The sequence below is a fragment of the Dromaius novaehollandiae genome, chromosome 15 (genome assembly GCF_036370855.1).
Source record: "Dromaius novaehollandiae isolate bDroNov1 chromosome 15, bDroNov1.hap1, whole genome shotgun sequence".
Classification (NCBI taxonomy): Eukaryota; Metazoa; Chordata; class Aves; order Casuariiformes; family Dromaiidae; genus Dromaius; species Dromaius novaehollandiae.
In genome coordinates this window covers 3,090,802-3,117,874 of record NC_088112.1, presented here as the reverse complement: position 1 = coordinate 3,117,874, position 27,073 = coordinate 3,090,802, and the positions used below count along the sequence as shown (strand labels likewise).

Sequence of the window (27,073 nt, the reverse complement as noted above, 5' to 3'; positions counted from 1 at the left end):
TGTGGTCGTTTGCCAGCCTCGCAGGCACCCGCTCAGGAGCACGTTAATACGTGGGCCCTGCAAACATCTCCGAAGGCTGTCACTTTCGAAAGCGCTCATTTGCGATATTTATCCAGCGTTAAAAATTAATGAATTAAGCATGAGGAATACTGACAGTGAAAGCATCAATCTGACTCCTCTTTCTACTCAGTTTCACTTTCATATAATTTGGGCTGTGGTTACAAGTCATGCTGCAGGGATTTTTTTTCCTCCTGTGGTGAATTAATAACGTACTGCATTTTTATGTACATATTTTATATCCAGAATCAAATTAATGATATATGAGTTCATCTATGCTTAGAGTAAATTGAAATTAAGACCACCTTTCTGGTTACCTTAAGGATTGTTTTGTTCAAATAAATACTTATGACACAGAAAGAAAGCTGAAAATCCCTCTTTAGTATCTTAAATGTATGTCTCTTATCCACAAAGCATACTTTTGGGGGAAAAATAGCTAATATTTTTTAAACAGTTAGGTAGTCTCCTTTTTCTTACTCATCTTAAAATTCTTCAGATTTTTTGAACTGTATATGAAATGTGTTCCTGAGTTTCTAAAGCAAGATAAATAGTGGGCCACTCCTGCACAAAACTTGACAGTCATATTTAAAACAATCTGTTTTCTATGCCTCAGAAGACAAAAAGGGAGTGTCTTCTGATCTTTGTTTATAAAGATCTGTTGAAATGCAATAATACATTGAAAAATGTAATATATTAAAACATATCAATTCATTAAACATATAAACATATTAAACATATATTTCAGTTTTTAATGTATTACCCAGAAATTAATAAACCTCTGTCTTCAATTTTATTTAAAAACATACAAATAATTTGTTATTTAATTATATGGAATAATTAAATTCAATTTAGAGTATTGGCAGTTAAACCTTATGCATACGCTTCTTCAGCGATAACCCAATATCCGTGCTTCTCCATAGTGCACTAGAATAGTCAAGGCAATGAAATCTGAACAACAGATTCAAGAGCTTTGATTGCTTACTCATGATTCTGGTTAGGCTCAGAACACCATGAGGCTTTTATGTATGTTTGTTTTCGAGAAGTTATCTGAAGTTACTGTTTATTGAAAACTTTACAATTTCTGGTGTTTTGAAAGTATCCAGGTGCTATATGCATCCCAGCCGGAAGGATGGGGGGAATGACTAACAGAAATCAAGTTAATAAATTCCTAAATGGATCCTTAGAATGTGAATATGCATGTTCCTAAAGATGATAAATAAATAAATAAAGGGGAGAGAAAAATCAGTCTTTGAGGCTCGAAACTAAATTAAGGAAACAGGGTATCCTGATCCATGTAACTAAAACACCTTTGCCACCTAGCTGGTTCAGGACTGTACTTAAATAAAAAGGCTCATTAACTTGGAGGAGGAGGAGTAAGTGTTGTCTGCTCCCCTTCTCTGTGATAAGCGCACATCTGTATTGAGAATTTTGTTGAAATAGTTGCTGAATGCTGAGATTTTTGTGATGCAACATTGTTGACAGTGTTCTGGGTAGTTCAGCAAATCTGGGGAGAAACTGTTGTAAGCAAACCTGGAAAGAAATGACTTCCATGCAGTTTATTTGTGAGTTTATTCATAAGTGTATTTATGTAGCCTTTGTGCTACTTGTATTCTCCCTTAACTTTCTGTAAGTCAACCAACAATTGAAAATAAATGCGAATGCCTTACAATATTTCTGAACTAACTTAGTTTGCAGGTGTTTAAGTACAGCATTGTGTAGTCATAACTTAAACAAGGCAGCTTTTACTTTGGGTACTAAATCAGTCAAACAGTCCATTGATTCTTCTCTGTAGCTAGAACACATGTTGACAAACTCAAGAGGAAGATTTCAGTCAGGAAGGAACGCTATTTTATCCCAGATGTAGAAATGCCTGGAGGCAGACTTGTATTTACTGTTTAGTCAGAAGGCTTTTAATCACTTACCAGATCGTAATACACAAATCAAAAAATGAGGTAAAATTGGTTCTGTGTTACACTGTTACATTCTCTAGTTTAGTCTATTTTTGGATCACTTTGTGTATGAACATTTATTTAAAAAAAACAATTATGATATGTTCTGTGCTTTTGTAAAAGTTTCAGTTCCCGTAAGACTGTTCATCCCCAAATGGGAATTGTGAATGAATAGTGATTGTCTCCTCACTTTGGCAAGTGCGTGAGCATGTGGTTGTTATTACAAGAGCTTCCAGTCTAAGATCCTAAATCATTCTGCACTGTCTTTGTTGCTGGCAGACACTTTCTACTGAACAGGGTCTTAAAGGCTCCCTGGAACTCCTGCACAGGTGCAGGAATCTGTGTGCATGCATCTTACTGCAGGTTTGGAGCACTGAAGTTAGTCATAAAGAGTGGATTTACAGATAGTAGGAAGGAGTTCTTGGAAGCCATAGATGTAATTGGTACTGGAGACCATTAGAGTCAATACACATGACACTGTGTGTGTGTATAAAAATACATATATTTCTGGTCGCTTACATTTTCACTTTCTAAAAATATGTGTTTTCTCCCTCTGCTCTTTCTGTACTGTTCCTAGGATCCTTGCTTTTTAACTGTTGTTTCTGTAAAGGAATAAATAATTTACATACGACTATGTCACTAAAAGAGGAGATGTTTGAATGCATTAAAATATATAATGTGTAAAAATAGGAAGTCAGCATCTTATTTTTATAGTGCTCCTTTAGGCATTCAAATATTGAACGTTATGTAAATTCTTGTAATATTCTTAATTGCTAAACTAGTTATCTTCTCATTTGTAAATTACAGTCTTTGTAACGTGTAATGTTTAGCTGTTTTGAAATGATCTTCAGTTACAGTAATTTCAAATCTCAAATTGTGATGAGCTCCTCCGATCAAGCAAGTCACTGGGTGAAGCTAAATGTAATTCTCGGAAATCAAACTCTTACTTTTGTAAGGCCTATAAGTGGTTGTCTGATCTGTGCATTAAGAAAGCATCCCTCTGGTTTGACAGTGGCAGGTTCTGGTTATGTTTTTCAAGTTGTGACTGTTGGAGATCGTAGATTGAACAAGATGAGTTGTTTTCTTACATGTAAAGCAGCAATTTTAAATATTGTGCTCTGAAGAAATACTAGTCTGTGAAATAGGTGACAGTCTGCTTTTTTGTGTGCGGCGTTGCTTGATGATTTGACCTTGCTCCCTTGTCTTCAGAGAAACAGCAGCCTTTTCAGTATTGTGCAAGTCAAGGCAATCCCACGGACTTGGAAATCTGGTACATTTGTACATTCAGCAGCTAGATAACATCTGCTCCTAATTTCCTTGCAAGTTCTTGCCTTTTTACTACCATTATTTCTCAGAGCCATACAGGGAGTCATCTATATTTGTCATATGAATTCTTCAGTAGCAAAATGAATTGCTGCAAAATGAATTGCTGCACTGAGAATAACTCATAAGGGTAGGAGAAGAAAAATCTGTAGATTGTTATGCAGAAAATAAGGATTGTGCATGTGAAACTGTTCTGAGGCATTTGTTTCAAGGGTGTACAGTCTTCAAGAATTTTATGCCCTTACAACTAAGGGAGTATTTTTCAGTTTGCCGATTACTGTATTTCATGACTTTTTAGTAACTGTTTGAATTAACTTGATTAAATTTAATGTGTTTTGAGTAATTTTGTTTTTGAAGTGAAAGTGAAACTGAGTAGAAAGTGAAAACTTAGTTTTTTTCATGCTTGAGACGTTTAAGTAGTCAAGAGAAATATAAATATAAAAGATCAGTCGTTATAAAACAAGATAATAAAGATGTAATATGCATACACAGGTAAAGAAACTGAGGGTGGTGGAAAGAATAGGAAACAAAAGTATTTTCAGCCTACTGATGTTCTATAAAGGGTGATAATTTAAGATGATTGTGGCCAACATGATCAATATATCCCAAGAATTTTCTGAATTAAACTGTTTTCAGAAACAAAACTAATATTTACACAGAGCTTCCTCTGAGAGTGAATGGCATGATGTGATTGTTAACACATTTCTAAACATATTCAAGAGTTATATCTGTTTTATTAAAAACAATTTATTATCACTTATATAAAAGAAAATCCTTCTATAGTGTTTGAAATTCAGTATTATTTTTGCCTTTATTTGGCAGCTGTATATTCTGTAGGATTCAATTTTCTTACTATGTTGTCTGCCTTTACAGAAAACTCTCATGCAACTTCTAGAAATAAAGTGTTTTTTTCATTGTTCACATTTGTCTGTAAATCTAGTAACGTTTTAACTTTCAACTTATTTCAAAATAGCTTTTTATTGTATATTTTCAAATCTTAATATGGCCAAATTTCTGACCACAGATCTTAAAAACATATATCTGAAAGCCTGTCTGTTCCCAGTATAGCTGAAATTATATGAAGGATGTTTAGCATGACACTTTCAACTGAGCTAAATCATATCTGGATCTTTAGACTACTTTGTTCAGTCATAGTCATCTTGTTGCTGTGACTCAGTTGATGGCACATTTGCTTTAAAGCTAGCAGACTTTGGTCCATGGGAACCTGTCTCTATCAGATACTGACATCAAATTGCAATGTTTCAAAAGAAATGTGATCTTCGAATTACATATTAAACCTGACCATGTGGAAGTTAAAAATTGTTTGGTATGATTTTAGAGCTCTTCCCCCCCCCACATACCTTGTTTTATTGTCTTCTTGAGCTGATCTTAAAGAATGGGGAGATTCAGGGGAAGAATACAGTAGCAATCTCAAGATGACAGTGTGACAATGTGACAGATGGTGAATTTCTGAAGATAACCATCCAGTTCGCTAAGTACGCTGTTCAAATACCTAATTAGGTGTAGAGCAGCTTAGGAGTTGATGTACTAACCAGTAAGATAACATTTTGTCATCATCATTTAAGTGCATTGCTGTCCCCCTTCATGCTTTTTCATAAGATTGTCCCTATTTGTTCCTTTGTCTTGTTGCCCACCCCTCCCCCCCCAATCTTTCTTGTTTTTATTTTTTCCTGACTGACTTCTTTCTTCTACCAGGATTTGGAGCAGCATGGTAACATTATGTAAAAACTCCATTTGTAAGTGGAGTTGAACCATAGTGTGTAATCGGTTTCCCTGCAGCACAGTTCCCTGCGAGACTGGGATGTGTTGGGTTTTGTTCTGTGATAATCTCTCCAAAGCAGTGGACAATGAATTGCCAATTGAAAGACTGACAAGAGGATTAGTGAGCATCTGTTCTGAGAGAAATGGTATTTTTGAAGTGTAGAGAACTTTCCTGATTTATTGAAAACTTGAATAGTGCAGGACCTTGCTTTAACAGCAGCACACACCATGCCTTTCCTGACCACATGGTTGTCTGCTGAACCACTGTCAGGGTCTGGTTTGTAAAGCCCTCTGGTATATCTGAGTTTATAAAGCACCTAGTAAACCCGGTTTCAAATCATTCTTTAAGTGTGTGAATGAACTAGAAGGAAACTTAAACATAAAAATGGAGTAAGATGGACTTGTAAAACTGTTCATGAAGTACTTTGAAGACTGTTGAATGTATGTAAGATTAAAAAAAAAGAGGTAAAAACACTGTACCCAGGTGAATATGAATGTTTCTCTCGTGTTTGAACTTGAATGAGTCTTCATTTTACAGTATAGTTCTTAAATGCTTTCATTTAAAAGCTCTTTAGTGTGTTCCCTTTGTCCTTGATATCTCACTTAGTAATTGCCTCCTCTGCTCTCCCTATATTCTTGTCTCACTGACTGTTCTCCTCTGAAGCTTTCTGTAGCACTTTTCTATCTTCTGCCTTGGATACTTTTAAACTTATTTTCGTTCCCATGTTTCTCAATCTCTTGTTCTTAACCAAATGCTACACAATTAAATTTGCTTTAAATGACTCCAAAACATGTATTTTAAAAGCGTAGATGAACTATGAGTTTAGAATGTACTGATAACAGATTACATAGAAAATTACATAAGGCTGTTACCTGTCAAAAATGGACTTCTGTGCAGGCTTTGTGTACTTTATACATCTCTTAGAGAATCCATATTTTTTTCTGACTATAAATGTAATGTTGCAACACCTTGCTGTCCTTACAAGCGATATATGGGATCTTTCACCCTAGAGAATACCAAAGTGCTTTACAAATTATAAAAAGTGGGGGGAAAAAACCCTCTGCTTTATGCCCCCTGGAAACAGGGCTTTGAATTTGGTAGGCAGTTGGGCAATATATGCAATCATAACCCTGGCCTTTTTTTCCTCTGTTTCCAGTACAAGAGAAACTGTTCTTGACACAGCTGGTCTCTTCGAGGGGAGAGCCTTGCTTCCGTTTTGTCCCTTTTCCATTCTTCCGCAAATGTACCTGTTCTCTTGGAAGTTGGTTTTGTTTTGAGCTATGCAATTTGTGCCTGTTTCTTTCTCAAGCCGTTGTGTGTTCTGTGTGCATCCAAGTGGCAGTGCTGGAGAAGCAGAACAGTTCTGCAGGGCTTTGCTGCATCTGGGACCCAAGAGCAGCCTATTGCTGGTGGAATGTTCCTGCGTGTGCTGAATTGCTTTTCATTTTGTGTATGCCAAGGCTGAAGGAGTATGGAGGAGGGGTATTACAGTTTATTTCCCATCTGCACAAAAAAGTGAACTTTTTTTGAAATATGTCCATTCTACCATGGAAAAATAATATTGTGGGCACTGATGTATTGTTTAGTTAAAACTCTGAGTAAATGCACTTGGGCCAAGTATTTAAATACTAGGTTAGAATTTATGTGGGACACAGGCCTGATACCCATCTCTTGTGAGTATTGTTTTAGGATCTTTAACTACCACATGTGGTCATGGTGTCAAAGTCAAGTCTGAAACAAGGAAACAGTATGCTGGTAAGAGACGTGAATACTGCTGTCTTGCAGAACTGGCTGGGGAAGCGTAGTGCCATCTACTGACTTATTAGTACCTCTTTCTGCAGCAGTAGGGTTTTCCTTGGTTGTTTCCCATCTGAGTACTGACTAAGCCTGACTTTGTTTAGCTTGAGGTCTGAAAGTACAGGCTGATGTCATGGCTGCCATATAATGGAATAAAGATTCACTTCATATGTGGTATTATCCATATAACTGCAATTTGAGCAAGAGGTCTTATTTACTTCCTGCAAATTTAAAACTTATTTTTCTTGTTCACATCTGTCTTCACATCAGTAATTTGATTTTACTGCATAAAGATTGAATATTATGTTTGGTCTTATTTACCAGATCTTACAGCAGACACTTGTTGCCCAAACTTCAGTTACTTTTAACTTCCTTTCGTCCTATTCTGTGGTGGTATAGCTTTCATTTTCAAATATGTATTATATGCCAAAGTCATCTTGGATTCTGTGAACTTATGTTTTTTGTGGTCTTCTCCTAGAATGTAGTATAGTAATGTAGGGTATATACAAAATCATTAACCAGAGATCGAGGCTTATATACTAGTAAACTTTAGATGCTTTCAGACATCCCAAACTTCTGAAATTCACTTGTCTTCAGTATGAAAGTAGCTTTTTGTAGAAGAGGAGTAGTATGCACAGGAAACACTACTGTATTTTTATCTGAAATAATATATGTAGGTTCTGGGTACATCTTGAGTCTGTTAAGTTATGTAATAAAAGCCTTGTAAGATTGAGATCTTTAATGTTTTTAGATCAACATGATGCATAAGTTTAAAACGGCATCTGTGTAAAGGGATTTATGACTAAAACTGCTTGTTTTTCTACAGAATTGTCTGGTGTTTCTCAGCTTGAAGAAGATCTGCAGTCATTATTGATCCTCTTTCTTGGCGTTACCATTTTCGAAGTGAAGTTTGCCTAGCTTTCTAGTGTGAGCTTTCTTTTCAGCCATCTTTAAAAAATTTTGATCCGTAAAGTAGACAAGCTATAGTTCTACAATGTCCAAGTCATTCCAGCAGTCATCTCTAAGTAGGGATTCACAAGGTCATGGGCGTGACCTCTCTGCAGGAATAGGCCTTCTTGCTGCTGCTACCCAGTCTTTAAATATGCCAGCATCTCTTGGAAGGATGAACCAGGGTACTGCACGCCTTGCTAGCTTAATGAATCTTGGAATGAGTTCTTCATTGAACCAACAAGGATCTCATAGTGCACTGTCTTCTGGTAGTACCTCTTCCCATAATTTGCAGTCTATATTTAACATTGGAAGTAGAGGTCCACTCCCTTTGTCTTCTCAGCACCGTGGAGATGCAGACCAGGCCACTAATATTTTGGCCAGCTTTGGTCTGTCTGCTAGAGACTTAGATGAACTGAGTCGCTATCCCGAGGACAAGATTACTCCTGAAAACTTGCCTCAGATCCTTCTACAACTTAAAAGGAGGAGAGCTGAAGAAGGTTATGGTAGAGATGGCAGATCATCCACACGGGAACCACCGTACAGAGTACCTAGGGATGATTGGGAAGAAAAAAGGCATTTTAGAAGAGATAGTTTTGATGATCGTGGTCCTAGTCTCAACCCAGTGGTTGACTATGACCATGGAAGTCGTTCTCAAGAATCTGGTTATTATGACAGAATGGATTATGAAGATGACAGATTAAGAGATGGAGAAAGGTGTAGGGATGAATCTTTTTATGGTGAGACTTCGCATAACTATCATAAATTTGACAGTGAGTATGACAGAATGGGTCGTGGTCCTGGTCCCGAGAGATCTCTCTTTGAGAAAAAGAGAGGTGCTCCTCCAAATAGCAATATTGAAGACTTCCATGGATTCTTACCGAAGGGTTATCCCCATCTGTGCTCTATATGTGATATGCCAGTTCATTCTAATAAGGTGAGTTATGCACCAGATACTTCTATTTTCCTTTGCGTTGTAGTATCTGTTCTGTTTTTATCTTTTTCTTTAATTATTTCTATAGCCTGGTTGCTTTTAAAATGATCTGAAAGTTTGTTTGAGAGTGAAAAGGGCACTTGGTTTATTTGCAAGGTAATTGTTAAAAAACATTTTAAACCAGGGCTTTACATTAATGGTTTTTTTTGCCCAGATTGCTTAACTTCAGGTCAAACAGCTATCATCTACTGGGATATCTTATTTATATTTTACATCTACATGTTCTCTTAACCACAGACATCTGGCATTTAAGTAGTTTTTTGGTGGGTTTTTTATTTTTTGTTGGTTTGGGTTTTTTTTTTTTTTGGTGGGTGTTTTTGTTTGTTTGTTTGTTTTTGCAGTATATCTACTGTGCTGCTCAGGAAGCTAGTTTCAGCTCTCCTCCACATCTGTCTTGATTGCTGATTTGTATGTAGTTAAGATGCATTCTTGCACAGTTCTGCTTTTTCCCTGTCCAAAGGGAAAGAGTTAATGTAGAGCCCTGGAACTTATTTGCAAAAGTTAAATTCACATTTTAGATTAGCTCATTCTTGCCTTTTTAATTTCACTTTAACACTCTATCTCATACTATGGCTGAAATTTGTCGTCATTTTTCTCCTTTTTCACAACTTTCTTAGACACTTCAGACTCACTTTTTATTGTCACATGTTGCATCTATCCCTATAGAATCTCCAAAAATCAGCCTGCTGCTGCAGTATCCTGCTCTGTGTTCCTAGTAGCGTTCTTTACTTGACTCGCAAGTAGACCGGATCTTCTGGTATATTCAGTTATGCTGAGACTTCCCTCTTAGTTTGTTCATAAATAGCTCAACTCTCTGAAAAGGTAGCAGTTTGCTCAAAATGGTGTATTTACTTAGACATTATTTTCAGAGCCTTCTCACTTTCAGCTTTTTCAATTTTACTCATCTTGCTGATTTTTAGTATACTAGGCAATTTAACTTAAAAATTGGCTAATACAGTGCCCCTCTCGTCACGGTTTGTGACTTATTAGCTTGAAGGCCTTCAAATGAAAAATGTAATACATGCTGTTACTGTAAAATTGACAGAGTTTGGAATTATTGTTACTAACGGTTTCTTTACAGTTACCTCTCAAAGTACTGGTTCTATATCTCTAATCTTTTTGAAAGTTATGAAAGCGGCATTCAGTCCTTAAAATTAAACTATCAAAACAGGTTTAGAACGTGTGCTGTATTATACCAACTGATCTGACAGTTTATAAACTTGTGTTGCTTTAACTACTTTTTTCTAAATTAATCACAGTAATTCAGGTTTCTTGTCTCCTATATATTTGAAGTTTATTTTCATAAAAGGTTTAAGTATTAACAAATTAGATGCCACGCTCAGTTCTGTAAAAGGACTTCATTTGATTAGATTGAAACCATTAACTTCTGAAGCCCTTGAAGATGGCAACCAGTAATCCTGTAAGTAGGGTTCTTTTTAGCACTTTATTTAAAAGCCTTGTTGTTCTTAGATTGCTTTGGTATGAAGATGTTTGAAGGATATCAAACCTGAAATATCTTTCCAGATATGAGAAATATCAAATTCTTTTGACAGCATACTTCTTCTGTAACATTTAAAACCGTCTTTTTTAGAAACATGCTTTGACCTAAACTGCTAGCACACCATAAAATATTTGAGACTAGATCTTGTTTCTTATGACCCAAGTTTGGGCTTTGCTTCTAATTTTAGAGATCGTATCACAGCGAGAATTTTTCTCTTCCTCTCCTTTTTTCCTCCGCTTTGCATACCTAACAGTTACAGAATTTCCTATTCTGTATCCTGCAAAACTGAATCAAGTAGAACTTCTGAAGTAATCTGATTAGAACCAAAATTTATGGAAAGCAGAAAGGGAATGCTTTTCTTAGCTGGGACGATGTAAACTTATTACTACAGTATGAAAATCTCCTTTTCCCCATTCCCAAATAAAAACATCATATAAGATAGAAAAAAAAGAGTGTATGAATAAAGCATTTAAGCCCGAGCAAGGGGAAAAACACTCTTAATGTGACCTAAACAACCTGGCAGACAACCCCTCTATTTTTTTTTTCTTTTCTAACAATGTTCTTAATTGCTTCTTTGATTTGATGTGTAATATTTTTGACACAGTTTGTTTTCTGTCTAATTATGAAGTAAATTGTGCCCAGATTTTCTTAGGCATTTTGTCAATCTTGATCCCTTCCTTAATCAAGGAAGGAGACTTTAAAGGTGTAGGGATTGTTCTCCCTGCCGAAGAAAAAGGCTGATGCAACATGAGCAGGTGAATTTGGAGGTTAAACACTTGAGAAACTGTGATATACCTCAAAGGAAAAACATGGCTATGTCTGTAATAAAGGGATATCTAAAATTAGGTGCTCAAGTTTGGCCTGATTTTCTAAAGAACAGTGTGTCCTCTCGCTTGCATCAATTGAAGCGAAAGGTAATCTTAGTTTTAAGAGGCTCAGTTCAGAATTTCTTTAGGAGCTTAACTTTGGGCATCCTTGTTAATTAGTGTCTGTAAATATCTAGTGCTGTCAAACTTCAGAGGAGTGACCCTTCAGACTCGGGAGAGGAAGGGACTAAAGGGAAGTCTGAATAAGAATTGTTTTTAACAAAAAGTTAATGAACAAAGTAAAAAAGCCATTGTTGTTTTGAAAACTTTTCCTGGGAGGGAAAAAAATCCTTGTTTATACATCAGATCTCCTTTTTGCCAACTTAAATGCATTTGAAGTATTAGGAGAATTAGATCCCCAAACTTTTGCTCTAGTTTGCAGATGATTTCAAATTCTGTTTGCAGTAATTTTAAGGTATGTGTTACGACAGCTTCAAATGCCTGTTGTGTTTAGCAGAATCAGCCATTGAGGCTATACAGATTCTGTACTAAAACTTAGAGATTTTTCAGTGTTTAAAGGGCTGCTTTCTGTATTGCTGTGATAAAACCCGTTAGCAGCACCTTTTAAACTGAAGATAACTTTTTCTTGAAATATTGAGTATTTTGTAGCTGGATTTTTTTCATCTTAATCACCAGTGTATTTATTAATTTATAGTTGTAGAGCCTACATCTTAAGCAGTTAACAAGAAAAAAGTGGTGCCCTCATTTTACATTCACTTGATAAAATGAGTGAGGGTTTCATCCTGCTCCATGTTACATTTTGTGTATCATGGAAGAACATTATAATCTAGGTTAATGACAGTACTGTATGGCATACTTCAAATCCATTTTTTTTCTCTTTTGTCGAAAGACCAAGATAGGCATTTAGTATATGGCACGCTGCAGAAAGCTTCAGGAATGTCTCACCTAGCTGGGAGGATAGCTATAGCACTGCAGAAATGAAAAATTGGGAAAGATTGGGGGTTAGGAAAAATCATTTGCCAGTGTCGAGTATAAAATATACGTGAAATAAGAGATGTATAAAACAGGCAGCCTATGCAGTACGTGTGTTCACATTTGAAAGTACAGCTGATCAGAAAAAGAACCATCAGTTGCCAACACGCCTCCCTGAAAGGTTCGTAATTACTTTCCCCTTTACTTCCCTCTGTGAACCTAAAAAGCTCACTTGTTCCATGTTGTCTGCTGTTGATCATTTGCTTCCTGAATAGCAGAAGAGTGGAAATAAGACTGTGGCTCACAGTTGTGTAGCAGTAAAACTTCAGAAGTTGTCACTTCCTCCCATGCCCTTTACATATGTGAATATAGCACAAAGTAATGCTGCTTTTCATAAGAACGTGAGACTGTGAGGATCAGGCACTCAGAACTTTGGTAAAGAAGGAGTCATCAGTCCCCTAGCCTGCTCTCCTCAGTAAATGTACTGGGAGGTAAGCCCCTTCGCAGTCAAAATAGTGTGCAGAGAAAGGATGAAAGAGTGGAAAGACCTCTTTCCTTTCTAGCAGTAGAGCCAGAACGGGAAGGAAGTGTACATTTATTAGACATTGAGCCTCAGGCTAATCAGAAAGATGGAGCTCAGGTAGCTTCCGGGGAGCCATTACAGTCCTTTCTCGTTAGCTGAGGTGCTGGCTCTTCTGCAGCTGCTTCTGAACTCGCCCAGTGCCCCTCTATGCTACTGACCACTCCAACTCCACTTAGCCCGGTCTATGTACAATGGATCTTTCCATTATGAACCTCACTCTGATACTGAGGTAATTTGGTTTAATTCCATTATCCCTCCTCTGTGCCATCTTGAACAGATCTCCTTTTCTTCTAGATACTTATTCCCCTCAAATGCTCATACATTTTTATATTTCATGTGTGTAATTGTAGTTTGTCCTAGCTACATGCTTTCATTTCTTTTAGTCTTTCCTTTCTGAATTCCTTGCAATTTCTTGGCTTTTCTGGCTCTAAAACCACGAGTGTTCAGTGCATATTAATCTTTGAAAATCTGAGGAATGAAGCAGAGAGAGTAGAGGAAATTCCAAAATTATGGAGGAAAACAAAAATCTGAGCATCCTATACTAAAAGCTGAAATCACGTCGATACACACGTATACTGTAGCAGTTTTCCCTGGTAAGCTTTGCATATCTAAGGTAGGATCAAGCCCATAGATTGCAAAATATTTTTCATCAGACACTTTTTCACCTAGGTTGTAAGCTAAGAGGTAGGTCCAATTTCAGTTTCTCTTTAAAGTCCTACAAGCAGATTTCAGTTTCTATATGCATCTTAGATACTTCAGCTTAGAAGAGAAGATATTACGCTATACAACAACGTTATTTTGTTAAAGATGGTTTACCATATGTGGCTGTTAATTTTTAATTATTTACTTTGCTGCAGGAGTGGAACCATCATATCAATGGAGCAACTCACAGTCGGCGTTGTCAACTGCTTCTTGAAATGTATGAATTTGAAATATGTTAAGCATTCTTGTGGCATGAGGGCATGTACAACTAAATGTGGATTACATTGCACAAAGCAGGTTTAAATACATGCTGTGTGCTGTAGAGAATAAAAACATGTAACGTAAAGAGCATCTTCAGGAGAAAAAAGGGATATTAGATTATGGGTAGAAAAGCAGTTCATAACTTCTGAATTCTACTGATTTATATGTAAAGTTTTAAAGAGAATCAGCTCTTAAGAATTGAGGATCTGATATATTTTTACAGCACCCTAATAAGACTTGTGGTAGCCTATACATTTTTTTAACAAAAAACCCAAACTACTTATGTGCAAATTATGTTACAAATTACTGGATGTTGTTATATTTAGTGTAGGAAGTTTCTCATTAAGAATAACACTCCCTTTTACTCTAATTGTCATTAGACTCTTCTCATTTCTCTTGTGGTGGTCCTGTAGTGAACAATGTTACTGTATGTGTTACATCTGTGTAATATGTAAAGGTATTGCTGCTTGTATGGAAGAACAGGTATGCAGATTATTATGTATATAGAGAATGAGAATTAGAAAGATGGTATTTTATTTTTCTTACTGCTTTCTTTTTTTTATTTGTATTTTTTATTTTTTTAAGATATCCAGAATGGAATCCTGATAGTGATTCAGGACATGGAATGTAAGTAACAATGGATGATAGAAAATACAGATTGTATTGCTGTTCTTCCAGTTTGAACAATACAGTTATTCTAATTCAAAATTTTGGTCGATATTTAATTGGTACTTTACCTGTAGTTTTTTATTTGAAGGAAAGGAGGTTCTTAGCATTTGGTGTAAAACAGCACACCTCTGTGTCTTTAAATGGATAAGTCTCTCTGTTTTCTATTCGCTGAAGAGCAACAGTAAAAGTAACGAAAATGGTTGTCTTACTGGATACTGTGCAGGAATTACATTTTTGGAGAATGAAGGCTTCATGTTTTTCATTTTAAATTTGTTTGTTTGCTTTCTCTTTCTAGGGGTGATCCTTTTATGTTGCAGCAGTCCACAAACCCTGCACCAGGCATTCTGGGACCCCCACCACCTCCATTTCACCTTGGAGGACCCCCTGTGGGGCCAAGAGGTAGTAGGAACAGGCTTCTCAATGTCCTTTTCTTAGATTTCTGCTCACATGAACTATTAGATTCCAATACATTGTGTTCCTAAGTATTTTAATATATCTTGTGAGTTAAAGTAGCTAGACAGTGCATGGTCCCACAAGCAACACTAGCCTTTCCTTGTTAGCCATGGGGGTTTAGTTCTCCCTTCTCTGTGTTATAATAACAAAACAAAATGTGCAGTGTTCAAAGCAGCGGAACCAAAGTATTTCTTTTTCCATAAATACTTGTGCTCTTATTTGCACACTGCCACCCTTTCCTATCCCCTGACTACCATCCACATTATTATAGCTGGTTTTTAGCTGTGTTAGATTAATCAGCACATATTTTGGGGCCTTTCTGTGTGGGGGGTGGGGGGGGAAGAATTTTTCTGCATTTGTCTTCTGTTTAGCTGTGTGTTGGTGGGGATTTTTTGTGAAACCTGAAACTTCAAATGAATTTGACAAATAGATTTGGATATTGACTGAGAAACGGGAAGATAGATCATGTCATAGGAAGGCAGGCAAAAATCTGGTTCTCACCTGAAGTTTTTACTTCCTCTCTCTTTAACAGTTTGTGTGACTAAAAGAGCAAAACTAACTCATTTATCTAGGCATCCTGACAGAATGCAAGCTTTTCAGATGTTTAAAAGTTTTTTTTTTTTTTTTAAAGGAATTTTTAAAATGATATGCTTTCTTGGTTAATTTCTTTAAAATACTGCTGTTAATGTTTCAAAACATCTCAAACTTAGTTTTGAACTAATCTGAAAGTTTTTTTTTAAGGAATTCCCTAGTAAAATAGGCATTACGGTAGAACTAGAGTTATTTTAGAACTATAATTAAGATTCTTATTGTGCACACACAACCTGAACTGTAAGAAGCCTGCCTTCTTAGTGAGAATGTTTGATTTTTAAGTGGGCTTTACTTAGTCTCTGGTATTTCGGTACCTCAGGAAATACAGATCTTTGCACGTATTCTTGTAATGTTTAATTGAACAGGATGCTCAGGAAGGACCTCTTGAGCAGGAGCTCTTGAATACACAAACTGACTTCCTTTTCAGTTGTTACCAAAATGAAATGACATCAAGTTTTAAGAACTGCTTTAATTATTTCATTTTTTGATTACAAGTGACTTCTATCTCTGAGGAACTTCCAAAGGGAGGCATGTTAATAAGAATCTTACAGATTGAACTAAGCTTACTTATTCTTTTAATTTTTTTAAGGAGCTGGAAATGGAAATATGCAAGGACCGAGACACATGCAGAAAGGCAGAGTGGTTAGTATTAAAAATTTCTTTCAAGAAACATCTCTGAAGGACATTAGGTTTTTTGTGCAAATAAACTTTTTGTCTATTTTTGCAATTTTTTTTGTGAATGGAATATTTTTAAAATAGTGAGATTTTAGGATTTGTGTATATGGGAACACTGAGGTATTTTGGAGTAAGACTTGGGTTTCACTGTGCCAAATACTGTACAAAATATTTATTCCCAAACTATGGAGGCTCTGCTTAAATATTCTATTACAAGAAAGTCGTGGGGCACAAATATACAGAAAGGAGGCTTAGGCACAGCAGATATCTTCCTCCGTGAGCGTCCTTAGAGATTCTGTGCCTTTTCTATATGCATCTAGTGTTAGCTACTGCTGAAGAAGTTTAAAAAAAAAAAAAAAAAAAAAAGTAGAACAGAGCCTTGAAAGGCTTTCCTTTTAAGTTAGCTGATGCACACTTTGCTTTTGTGCTGTATATACATACCTTCTGTCTTCAACAGGAAACCAGCAGAGTTGTTCACATCATGGATTTCCAGAGAGGGAAGAACTTGAGATACCAGCTGCTTCAGCTTGTTGAACCATTTGGAATAATTACAAATCACCTGATTCTCAACAAAATCAATGAGGTAAAATTAGGCCCTTTAGTAGTGTAGTTGGTACTAGCTGGTGTCTGGTAATGCTTACTGCTTAAATTTTAAGTAGTTTGTCACCAAGACTACATGCTTGAAAGGAAGAGTAACTTGTGTGTTTCCTTCACAAATGTTGTAATACTGCATTTTAACTTTAAAATATTGTTAATTATTCTTGTCAGCTCATAGCTTTCTTCAAAATACACCACACTTACAAATAATGTTCTTGTTTTGGTATTTTCTGGAAACTTACTTGGTCAGAGTTTATATGGGGTTCATATTTTGAAGTGTGAAGAAAGCCAATATATAACTCGGAGGAGAAAGAGCTTAAAAGGATGAGAGGAAACTATCGTATGTTCTGAATCCAAGCATGACTGTAATGTAGCCAAGCCTATAACGTGAACTCATTTTGAATATACTGTAATGGTTCTATTTGTGCATTTAAATATGTAGATGCAATTTATGCCTTAATTCTACAGATCAGTTAATTTTGTAATCAAAATTTTATTTTGATTTGATTTTTTGATGCAAATACTTAGAGCAAAGCAAGGAAGAGCTTGAGATTTTAAACAAAATACTGATCTTTTTTTTGAAATAGTGACTAAACTTTTTTTTTGTATGATTTCAGGCATTTATTGAAATGTCAACCACTGAAGATGCCCAGGCTGCAGTAGAATACTATTCAACAACACCAGCACTAGTGTTTGGCAAACCAGTAAGAGTCCACTTATCGCAGAAATACAAGAGAATAAAGGTAAATCACTTGCTTTTAACACTGACTGCCCCAGCTTAAAATAAGGTAGTGTTGGGAGGATATTGCATTAAAATTATTGTTATTCCTTAATTTTATGTACATTTCAGCTGTACCAAATTAATCACGGGAAGGATGTCCATACAATGTATTTACTTGCTCTAAGTGGCACAGTGTTAAGTATATTTTATGTAGTATGTACCTTAAAAACGCATTAACTCTTCATTTTAGAAACCTGAGGGGAAACCTGACCAAAAAACTGAGCCACCAAAACCAGAACTCGGTCGTGTGATTCACCTCAGCAATTTACCTCATTCAGGATATTCGGACAATGCAGTACTCAAACTAGCTGAACCATACGGAAAAATAAAGAACTATATACTCATGAGAATGAAGAGTCAGGTAACTGATCCTAGAAATAAATCTAACTACCAGAAATGCAGATACTTGAAACTTATGTTTTTAACTCTGAAGAAATACCATACATTGAATAAGTGCATCTGCAGACTGTTTCTGCTCTAGTATAGAAATGGAAACTATTAGAGGATTATGTAGGTGGTGTTTTGCTATCAAGCTTACCTTGAAATGCAGATCTCTAGATGTCTTGGACTTGTTTCTGAAAAACTTAAACGCTGACTGAAAAACAAATATATTCTAATATTAAACATACTTCTGTCATTTACCTTTTAAAAGACTCTTTTTGTTCTTTAAAACAAATATGACTCTGCTGTTGCTCTCTGTGGCTTTTAAAGAATGTTTGGAAAACATTGCATGTGTATAGTAAAACACTTTAGTATTTGTGTACATGATTTGTATGAATACATAAGAATTTTAAGTGTCTAACTTGTCTTTTTTTTCTTCCAACTCTGTTGTCCCAGTTTGTTGTTAAATAAGAAATTCTAAGGCTTTTTGGAGTTCAGTGCCCAAATCCCGTAATGGCACACTTGTGTGTGGAATTAAAAATGACTAGAATCTCTTGTATGACCTGTGAGAAGTTCTCCCTGACCTTATTTAACTGGGAGAATACAAAACCTTTTCCTCTGGGTTTGGTGCAGAAACAGCTTTGTTTTATCTGCTGATGATACTGTAGACCAAATATATTTTCAAAGGCTTGTTCAGCAGACTTAGTGTGTCATAGAGACTTGTTTTTTTGGAGAAGCACTTCACAAAGCACTGCTTTTGGACCAGCAGTTGCTGCCTTCCTATTTCAGACTTCTTTCTCTCTCCTCTCTCTCTCTCTCCCACCTCTGTCAAAAAGAGTAGTTTTGAAATTACCTCAGAATTCCCAAAAACTTAGCACCAAATAACTGAGAAGAGTTTCATATTAAAGATGCTCTTTATTTGAAATCATGTATCACCTTAGGGTGACAGTTCTTGCAGATTATTTAAATATCTGTTATTTAATTTCAGAACTTTCTGCAGGACAGACATTACTAAATTCAAAACCTAGGGACTCTGGAGCACTTCGGTAAATATTAAAACACATTTAGTTTGGAGAGGATGGATAGAGCTGAACGTCGTAATTTGGTTTTGGCATTTCAAAATGTTCTGAGTTAAATAGCATTGCCTGTGGGTGTGCCGTGTATATCATAGGGATTTTGAATATGTATTTTAATCTTTTCAGGCTTTCATTGAGATGGAGACCAGAGAAGATGCTTTAGCTATGGTTGAGCATTGTGCTAACAAAGCTCTTTGGTTCCAAGGCAGATGTGTGAAGGTGGATTTGTCTGAAAAATACAAGAAACTGGTGTTAAGGGTAAGTAGGTCTTTTTAGTCAGAAACTGATTTTTAGTTGTAGTTGAATGTGTAAAGTGAATTAAAAGGCAACTGTCACTTCCTGATTCAAAGCCACTTGTAGAATAAACGTATTCAGTTTAATATTTTCTGGCTCTTTAAATACAATTATCTAGCATGAGTGTGGTGTTCTGAGTCCTAGAAGAAAATAAAAGGATTTTCCTTTCAGATCTCTTAAAAATTTTAGAATTCAGATTATAGAGTAATCAGACAGTGCAAATTTTAATTTAAAAGTTTCTCTGTGTAGAACATCCTGTAACGTGGTTTTTTTCCACCCTCTTCTGAAAATGATCTGTGATAAAATCAGAAGCTGGGTGACAGGACTATGTACTTATTCTCTTGTACACTTAATTCTTGACTTCCTTCTTCTTTTTCACAGTAGGTGATTGGTTTGTCCATTTTGTGCACTTTCTCTTGTTTAAAGACAAATATGTTATTAAGGATTTCTAAGCTATGAAGTATTATAACAGAATGCATGTTTTTTGTGTTGGATGTGATTCAAAACTTTAGTACTGGAGAGCTTTTTAATCACTGGTCTTGTTGCCGCTAACCCCAGCTACCTAGATAGGTATTTAGTCTCACAATTTAATTTCTAGAAATATGCTTTGTCAAAATTTATGCTATAACTGCTCTTTTGTACATGGAGTTCATTTTCTATACCAAGGAGAAGGGCTGGCTGAATTTTTTTTTAACTTACAATTATAATTTTGTTATGGCGTAGCATGCTTCCATTTGAAGGCTAACACTATTGGAATTGTAAGACTTTTCCTTCATTGGACTAGAACACTTGAGGTAGAAAAGTGGGAGAGAGCTGAACTGTCAAACTATCTCCTCAACCACAATTTAAAAGAAAAAAAGCTTTCTATTGCAGAGTGTGGAGAATTCTTATTATCACACATTATCATGAGTTAAAACCAAGCAGTCTGTGGCTGTAACACTTGTATAAATAATACTCTACTGTGAATTATGAAAGTTACTTATTTATCTGTTTATTTTAGATTCCAAACAAAGGAGTTGAACTACTGAAAAAGGATAAAACTAGGTAATTCCTATCATTATTAAAACAGTGTTGTTTAAAAGAAACATGAAAATACCTTATCCAGAGCACAGAAATTACAGAAAAGAGGTCTGGCAAGCTCTGAGATCTTGTCCATTGTTCTGTGCCCTGAGATATTTCTGTTTCTGATATGTAGTCGTGTACCCTCTTCCTCTGCTGATGGAGATTTTGCAGCCTCTTCAGGCTCCTCAAGAAATCTCTTCCAGTCTTTGATTAGCCTTGCCTTCCTGCAATTTAAACCCACTAGCAGTTGTCCTGTCTTGTAAGGACAGTTCCTCCTTGCAGCAGCCTTTTACATATTTGAAAAATGGTATCCTATTTCCCTCAACCTTCCCCTTTTCTAAACTTAAACACAATGTTGTCAGACTTGACTAGAAAACATGACCTACTTTTTTTAGTTGTTCCTGGGGTCTCTTCCGATTTACAGCAAGCATTTTTTCTTCTTTACAGAAAGAGAACGTATTCTCCAGACAGCAAAGATTCTCCAAGTGATAAGAAGTCTAAAACAGATGGTACTCAGAAACCTGAAAGTGGCGGTGCAGAAGACAAAGTGAAAGAGGAGAAACAGGATGATGCTGCTGAGACATCGGGCACTAAAAGTAGTGAACAGGCAGACCAAGATGAGCCTAGTTTACTCCTTGAATCTGAAGATGAGCTGCTGGTGGATGAGGAGGAAGCAGCAGCACTGTTGGAAAGTGGCAGCTCAGCAGGGGATGATGCAGATGTTGGCAATTTAGCTGATGTGACTACTGAAGAAAAAAAGGACACAGCTGATGAGGTGACCATAAAAACAGAAGGAAATGTTGTGGCAAATCCAGCAACAAAGAAAAAGCTTAAAAAGGTAATCATATGGCAAGGCACCTGAGTTTGGGAAAGCAGTCTAACTTGAATAATATGCTGTAGTATCGTATTTCAGATCTTTATCTGCCGGTCTTTAAAACGTATGCGTGTCACACTTACCTGAAGAGAAACAGGTGTTAAACTTTCTGTGAAGAAAATGAAAGACCCCACTGGCTGCAACTTGCAAATGAAACCATATATAAATCACTTGTGTCACTTCCCTGGGTATTTTGGCTTTTGTTTTGCTTCTTGTTGGACTAATACTAAGCAGCAGCCAGGAACTATTTTCTCCCTAGCAGTTTCTCATGAGAACTGGAGGTAGTTGGCCTTTTGAGCACAAAGCAGAATGATGATATTTAAAAAAGGATTTATTTGGTTGGGCCTGTGGGCTGTGTTAGGCTGGACAAAATCATAGGTATGTGTAGCCTTAGCTAGCTAGAAAACTAGATAAGTACATTTTGGGTTAGCCAAGACCCATTTTCAAATGAAAAAAATTAGTTTCAAGGTCTTTCCAGTCATGTACTATTTACCGTAATCTTCCTTTTTCTCACCAAATGTTCATACACACTGTCATGGTTGTTTAGCTCCTACCAGCTGCTTTTTTTCTGTTTAAAGCATACTCGCTATGTGGAATAGCATGCAAAATGGCCAGTATGCAGAGTGTCAGTAACTTTAAATACTGACTGGAATATTGTTTTGTAAAACAAGTAAGACGCGGTCCTTACTCTAATGAATGCAGCATGTATGGCTTTCAATTTTGGGGATCCTTTTATTGGGAAGCTAGTTACATGGTGTTGGGATTAACACTGCCTGGTGAAACCGCAGTGGTGATTTCTTGCTATGTGGGTATCCTTTATGATTAACTTCCTCAAACCAAAACTTTTTTACTTGAAGACCTACGTTCTTAGAGCATAGTTTTAAAGTTAATGCTACTTCTGTCATGATTACTGTTATAAATGTGAAATATTGATGTCCATATTAGCAGAAATGCTGCAAAAAAGCAGAATTTAGACTCATCCACTCTCTTCTAATGAAGTTGGATTTTTGAGACCTGCACAGTTTTTTGGTGGTGGGGCTGGTTTGGGAGGAGTGGTTTTTTTTTTGGGGGGGGGGGTGGTGGTGGTGGTGGTTTTTTTTGTTTTTTTTGTTTTTTTTTAAATGAGTGAGGAAAAATCCAAATGGTTGAAAAGTTTCCTAAATTTTCTTTTATAAACTTACCAGGATATTCCTGTTTCAACTTACTGAGGTTTGACCTTTTATTTGGGCTTGAATTTGAGGATCTTTTAGACTGGCTAGAAGAAAAAAGAAGGAAAAAAAAAAAACCCTCAAAGCTTCTGCATTCCAAAATGACATCCACTTAATTTAAATTAAAAAAAACTCATGTTAGGATTTGCAAAGTAAGGAGAGACCAAATGTACTGAAACTTTCAGTTTGAGTATCACATGTTGACATAGTAAAACTGGGCATTCTAATGGTACCAAAATATTTACTCCGATTTGAATGTCTGATTCCTGGACAGGTGGTACCTTTAAAACGAACTGGTTGCACTTCTGCATGTTTGAATAACATTTAGAGTGAGTGAGGTAAGTCTTGAAGGAAGAATTTCAGGATTTTTCCAGGGAGTTTAGAGATGTTTCTCTTCTGCAATTTACGCCAGTTTGAGGGAAACACTTAAGAATAAACTGACATAAAGAAAACATTTTCTCAACAGCGATATGTGGGTGGCTTTCCACGGAGCATGGAAGGTTTTGTCACTCTAGATGAAGTTGGTGATGAAGAAGACTCAGATCATCAAAAACTTCGCAAGTCAGGTTTGGCAGTAAAATCTGCTGGCAAAAATGATGATAGCTTGGCAGAAATCAAGGTAGACAAGATTGAGGAGCCAGAGCAGGAAAATGAAACATTAGAAAATGGAACCAAAACTGAAGATAATTTGAAGACTGAAACTGTTGAAGCTTCTGATACCACAACACCACAGGATACTGAGAAAAACACCCATGAAAATACAGACACTCAGGATGAACAGGAGACAAAGAATATCCAGGAGAAATCTGTTATCCCAGATGAATTTAGGATTGGGCCATACCAACCAAACATTCCTGTCGGTAAGGCTGTTTCCATTTCTTTTCAAATACATCTCTGTGCATTGCACTAGCATTTCCCATTTCATTTAACTTTTGTTTCTGGCAGTGCATTGGCTCTGAGCAAGAGCAAGGCTTACCATTTCATTTTAGGGCTTCCCATTCTTGGCTTCTTCTTCATTCCTCCCCTGCCCCTAGTATTCTCTTTTCTTTTTTTCTTTTTCCTTTATTTTGTTTTCATACAGTTTTCCATAACACTTTCCTTAGCCAGAACTTAAACTGGAAGAGGTATATTTCTAGCAACACAAGTTCAATTAATAGCACAAATCACGCTAGTGGTATTAGTTTAGATTCATACTAAATATACAAAACTCAAACTAATCACAGAACATTGTTAGTTTTCTTGAAGGAACCAGTAAAGTGGACCCTTAATCTGAAAGGTTGATTTAAACAAAAAAAAAAAAAAATCTGCGCATATTTAGTTATTACTAGGTCCCTGGCTTGAGTAAACTAAAACAAGGACGTTTAAAGACAAAGCAGCTTTTAATGTAAAGTAAATTATGGTTTTAAGATCTAGCTTGAAATGACATATGACATTTAAAAAAAAATGATGTAGAGTAGATCTCTTAGTTTATTTTGTGGTGTTTACTTCTCTAGGTGTGAATTATGTGGTACCCAAAACAGGGTTTTATTGCAAATTGTGTTCCCTGTTCTACACAAATGAAGATGTTGCAAAAAAGACCCATTGCAGCAGCCTTCCTCATTATCAAAAGTTGAAGGTAAGGCAAAAACTTGTTCATTTTAAGTGGCGTGATTGGGGAATAGATCTGAATGAGACTGGACTGAAAAAGAAAAAAACAGGATAAAAGCTTTCAGGCAGTGGAAATTGGCTTATTCTATAATTCTTAGTTCAAGCTCTCCAAAATTTCATTTTTGTAAAAATAATACACAAGGTAGACATTTTAAAAGATGGGCTCCAGGATTTTTTTCATAAATTTGGATTCAAGAGGGCATTCTGATTTGAGTAGAGGCCAGCCTTAGAATTAGTGGTGCAGAGTAAATACAAATGACTCAACTCTTTTCCATTTGTCCCTTTGAGGGTATTTTTAATCAGTCAACAGAACTTAAGCTGAAACCTTATATATTTGTCTATTTTTTAAAAAATCATTTGCAACTTCTGATTTTGTGAGCATGTTTTACAGTTTCTAATTGGATGAGGTATCACATGATTGCATGGCATGAATGATTATGCTGCTGCTGTATTTTTGTGTATTGTGAGCTGCTTTTAAAAATCACCTCTGAGGAAGGGAAATCCTAAACAAAACTCTAATAATGCGTTGTTCACATCAACTGATTTCATATCAGTTGGTTACTGAGCTGACAGCTAGGCCTGGGAGCTCCACAGAACGGAAGAAGCAGGCATCTCAGACTTGAAAATTTGCTTTCTTTTTGCAGTAGGGAAGCCTGAAACAAATACAGGGCCCCTGAAAGCAGATGGCACAAATGATTGTCACAAAGCAAAAAAACATCAGCAAGGAGGGACTAGATCAGAAAATCAACTAGCACGCAGAACCCTGTAGTAAAAAAACCACCTCATCCATCACCCATAGCTTTTTTTTTTTTCTTTTTTCCATTGAGGTGTACCCGGTTATGGGACTTGAAATACTTGATGTAAACAGGGGAAGTGGGGGAAGTGATCCAGAGAGTTGTTAGCAACTTACTAGTTTTATCACTTAAATGAAACATGATTTGCTTTGCTTTTTCCATGGCACAAGTGACTAGAAACATTAGTAGTGTGTTTGTAGAATTAGGGGAGGAATGGGAGAAATTCAGCTTTTGTTTTACAAGGGCAAGGCATTTCTCTATCTGGCAATCTATTTTAGCTCACTCTGAGAGCAGTAAGTTAAATGACTTGGTATCACTATTGGATATTGTTAAAATTATTAAAAATCCCTACAATAACCCTTCTAAGAGAGGGAAATGTTTTGTCCCTGGCTGTATAGAGCGCAAACTTGGACCAGGTAAGTGGCACAACCACTGTCAAAAGTCCATGACAAAATGGACAAGTGATTTCACTTAGCTTGCCAGGTCATGCAGCCTCTTAGGAAGGCATTAACAGCAGGGCCAGGTAAATGTTTGTAGAGGCTGCTGTTTTGCTGTTTACTGTTGGTTAGCTGTACACTCAGTGACTTAACGATAAGTCTAATGTTCCAGAGGAGCTCCATGTCACTTCTATATATGGAACGTGGAGAAGTGCCAGTCTTGTTTAAGACCTTTGCAGTTAATATTCACAGGTTTTAAAACTTGAAAATTGGATTTATGTTTAAAGTGTTAATGTTGCAACTGTGAGAAACTGCTTAATGTATCCAAAATGTGGTTGCTTTCTTTTAACAGAAAATTCTGGATAAAATGGCAGAAGACCACAGACAAAAGAAAGAAGCTTAAAAGGAAAGAAGGATGTGAGGAAAACAGTGGCTTTGTTTTTAATGTTAATCTTTTTTAAAAGCAGTACAAGTAGTAGATGGAGATACTGTATTCTTTTTTTGTTTGTTTTAGTGAAATACAGTAGGCGTTATAGGTCTGTTCATGTGTTAAATGTTGTAGCAAAAAGCATATGCAGTTAAGTTAATGACAGAAATTTGTTCTTAATGTGGGAATGGCAACAAGTTTTCGTTTTGACACTTCAAGCTATTAAAGAAAAAATCTTGCACCCTTGTGAAAAGCTCATTTCTGAAAAGTAAACTTCATTTAAGTGAAACTTACTACTTTCAAGCTTCAAAAATTGTCTTTCAGCCCCATTCTCAATAAAAAATAAAAAGTAACACTGTATTTTTATTTCATCTAGAACATTCCATATCTCAATCTGAGCCTAGCAGATATTTAATTTGGAGTGTAAGGCTGTCATTGCATTTCACTTTTGAAAAGTCTTTAAATGTAAGTTGCATTTTTAAATGTTGAATTGCAGTTTCTTTTAATGTCATTGCTGTTATCTAGCATATAGGAAAATTAGTGACTAGTCAGCTTTATAACTTTGTGATTTTTTTCTAAGCTCTTGATAGACTTTCCTATTCAGCTATTCTGTGTATTTTTAGTGAAAAGTAAATGCCCATTCTCCTCTGACCAGTATTATTTCCTTGAGCTCTTCCTGCTTTTACTTGAATCTTGTAGCTGTCGTACATCTCTGGTATATTCAAAAGCAGCATTTGACTCCTGAAATGTAAAAAGGTATCTTTATATTCTTCACATGTAATTTTCATACCTGCATTTTAAAATTGTTTTTGTTAAAATCTGGTTTTGTCAGAATCTTTAGAACTGTGCTCTTAATGTACCTGCACATGTGACATGTGAACAGGAATTTGCATGTGTAACCTGTGTTTATCTGTAGTTTTTGTTATTTACTGCTTATTTGTGAATTCAGGTTACTAAAGTGATTTACCAATAAACAAAGCTAGGCAACAGTAATTTGTTCTAGATGTTTGGCATGTTAACCAATGTGTTCACTGAACTTTTGACTCCTGTGTTCATGGTACCACACTGAAAGTCTAGCTCTCTTTTTAAAACTTGCATGTTTTAACACCTATGATTTAGCAGCTTACTACATAACTTTTCTCGCTCTTTTCTAAAACCTCTTCCATTTCCAAACAAATTAAAATACCACTTGTTAAACCAGTTAGGTATAGTCTGCTGATGGTTTTATTTTTGTAGATTTAATGGCATTTTCATCTAAGGTGAAGTTATATTGGGCAAAAATAATTTGGGACAGTAGTTTCACCCTGACCCTCTTTGCCTAACAATGAGTCTTCGGTGCTAAGAAGGGTTTACACATGTAGGAGTCTGAATCCTGATGAAGTTGATTCACTAAAACAAGCAGATGCATCT

General features: G+C 36.1%; 1 protein-coding gene across 8 annotated transcripts in view; it reads left to right on the top strand.

Annotated features, from left to right (window-relative positions):
- The window catches only part of MATR3 (matrin 3), a 28,525-nt gene extending 1,662 nt beyond the window's left edge, over positions 1 to 26,863 (top strand). For 4 of the 8 annotated variants that reach the window (XM_026097728.2, XM_026097729.2, XM_064520809.1 and 1 more), the window contains exons 2-14: positions 13,592 to 13,653; positions 14,283 to 14,324; positions 14,662 to 14,765; positions 16,000 to 16,052; positions 16,543 to 16,668; positions 17,300 to 17,425; positions 17,654 to 17,824; positions 19,047 to 19,178; positions 20,215 to 20,258; positions 20,724 to 21,114; positions 22,825 to 23,218; positions 23,852 to 23,973; positions 25,589 to 26,863. In XM_026097728.2, the coding sequence (XP_025953513.2) occupies positions 13,592 to 13,653; positions 14,283 to 14,324; positions 14,662 to 14,765; positions 16,000 to 16,052; positions 16,543 to 16,668; positions 17,300 to 17,425; positions 17,654 to 17,824; positions 19,047 to 19,178; positions 20,215 to 20,258; positions 20,724 to 21,114; positions 22,825 to 23,218; positions 23,852 to 23,973; positions 25,589 to 25,639 (1,818 nt within the window). In that variant the 3' untranslated portion in view covers positions 25,640 to 26,863. Of the gene's footprint in view, positions 1 to 7,735; positions 8,795 to 13,591; positions 13,654 to 14,282; positions 14,325 to 14,661; positions 14,766 to 15,999; positions 16,053 to 16,542; positions 16,669 to 17,299; positions 17,426 to 17,653; positions 17,825 to 19,046; positions 19,179 to 20,214; positions 20,259 to 20,723; positions 21,115 to 22,824; positions 23,219 to 23,851; positions 23,974 to 25,588 lie in introns of all 8 variants that reach the window. The other 4 variants (XM_064520805.1, XM_064520806.1, XM_064520804.1 and 1 more) reach the window with 2 other exon arrangements.
- The last annotated feature ends 210 nt before the right edge of the window (positions 26,864 to 27,073 follow it).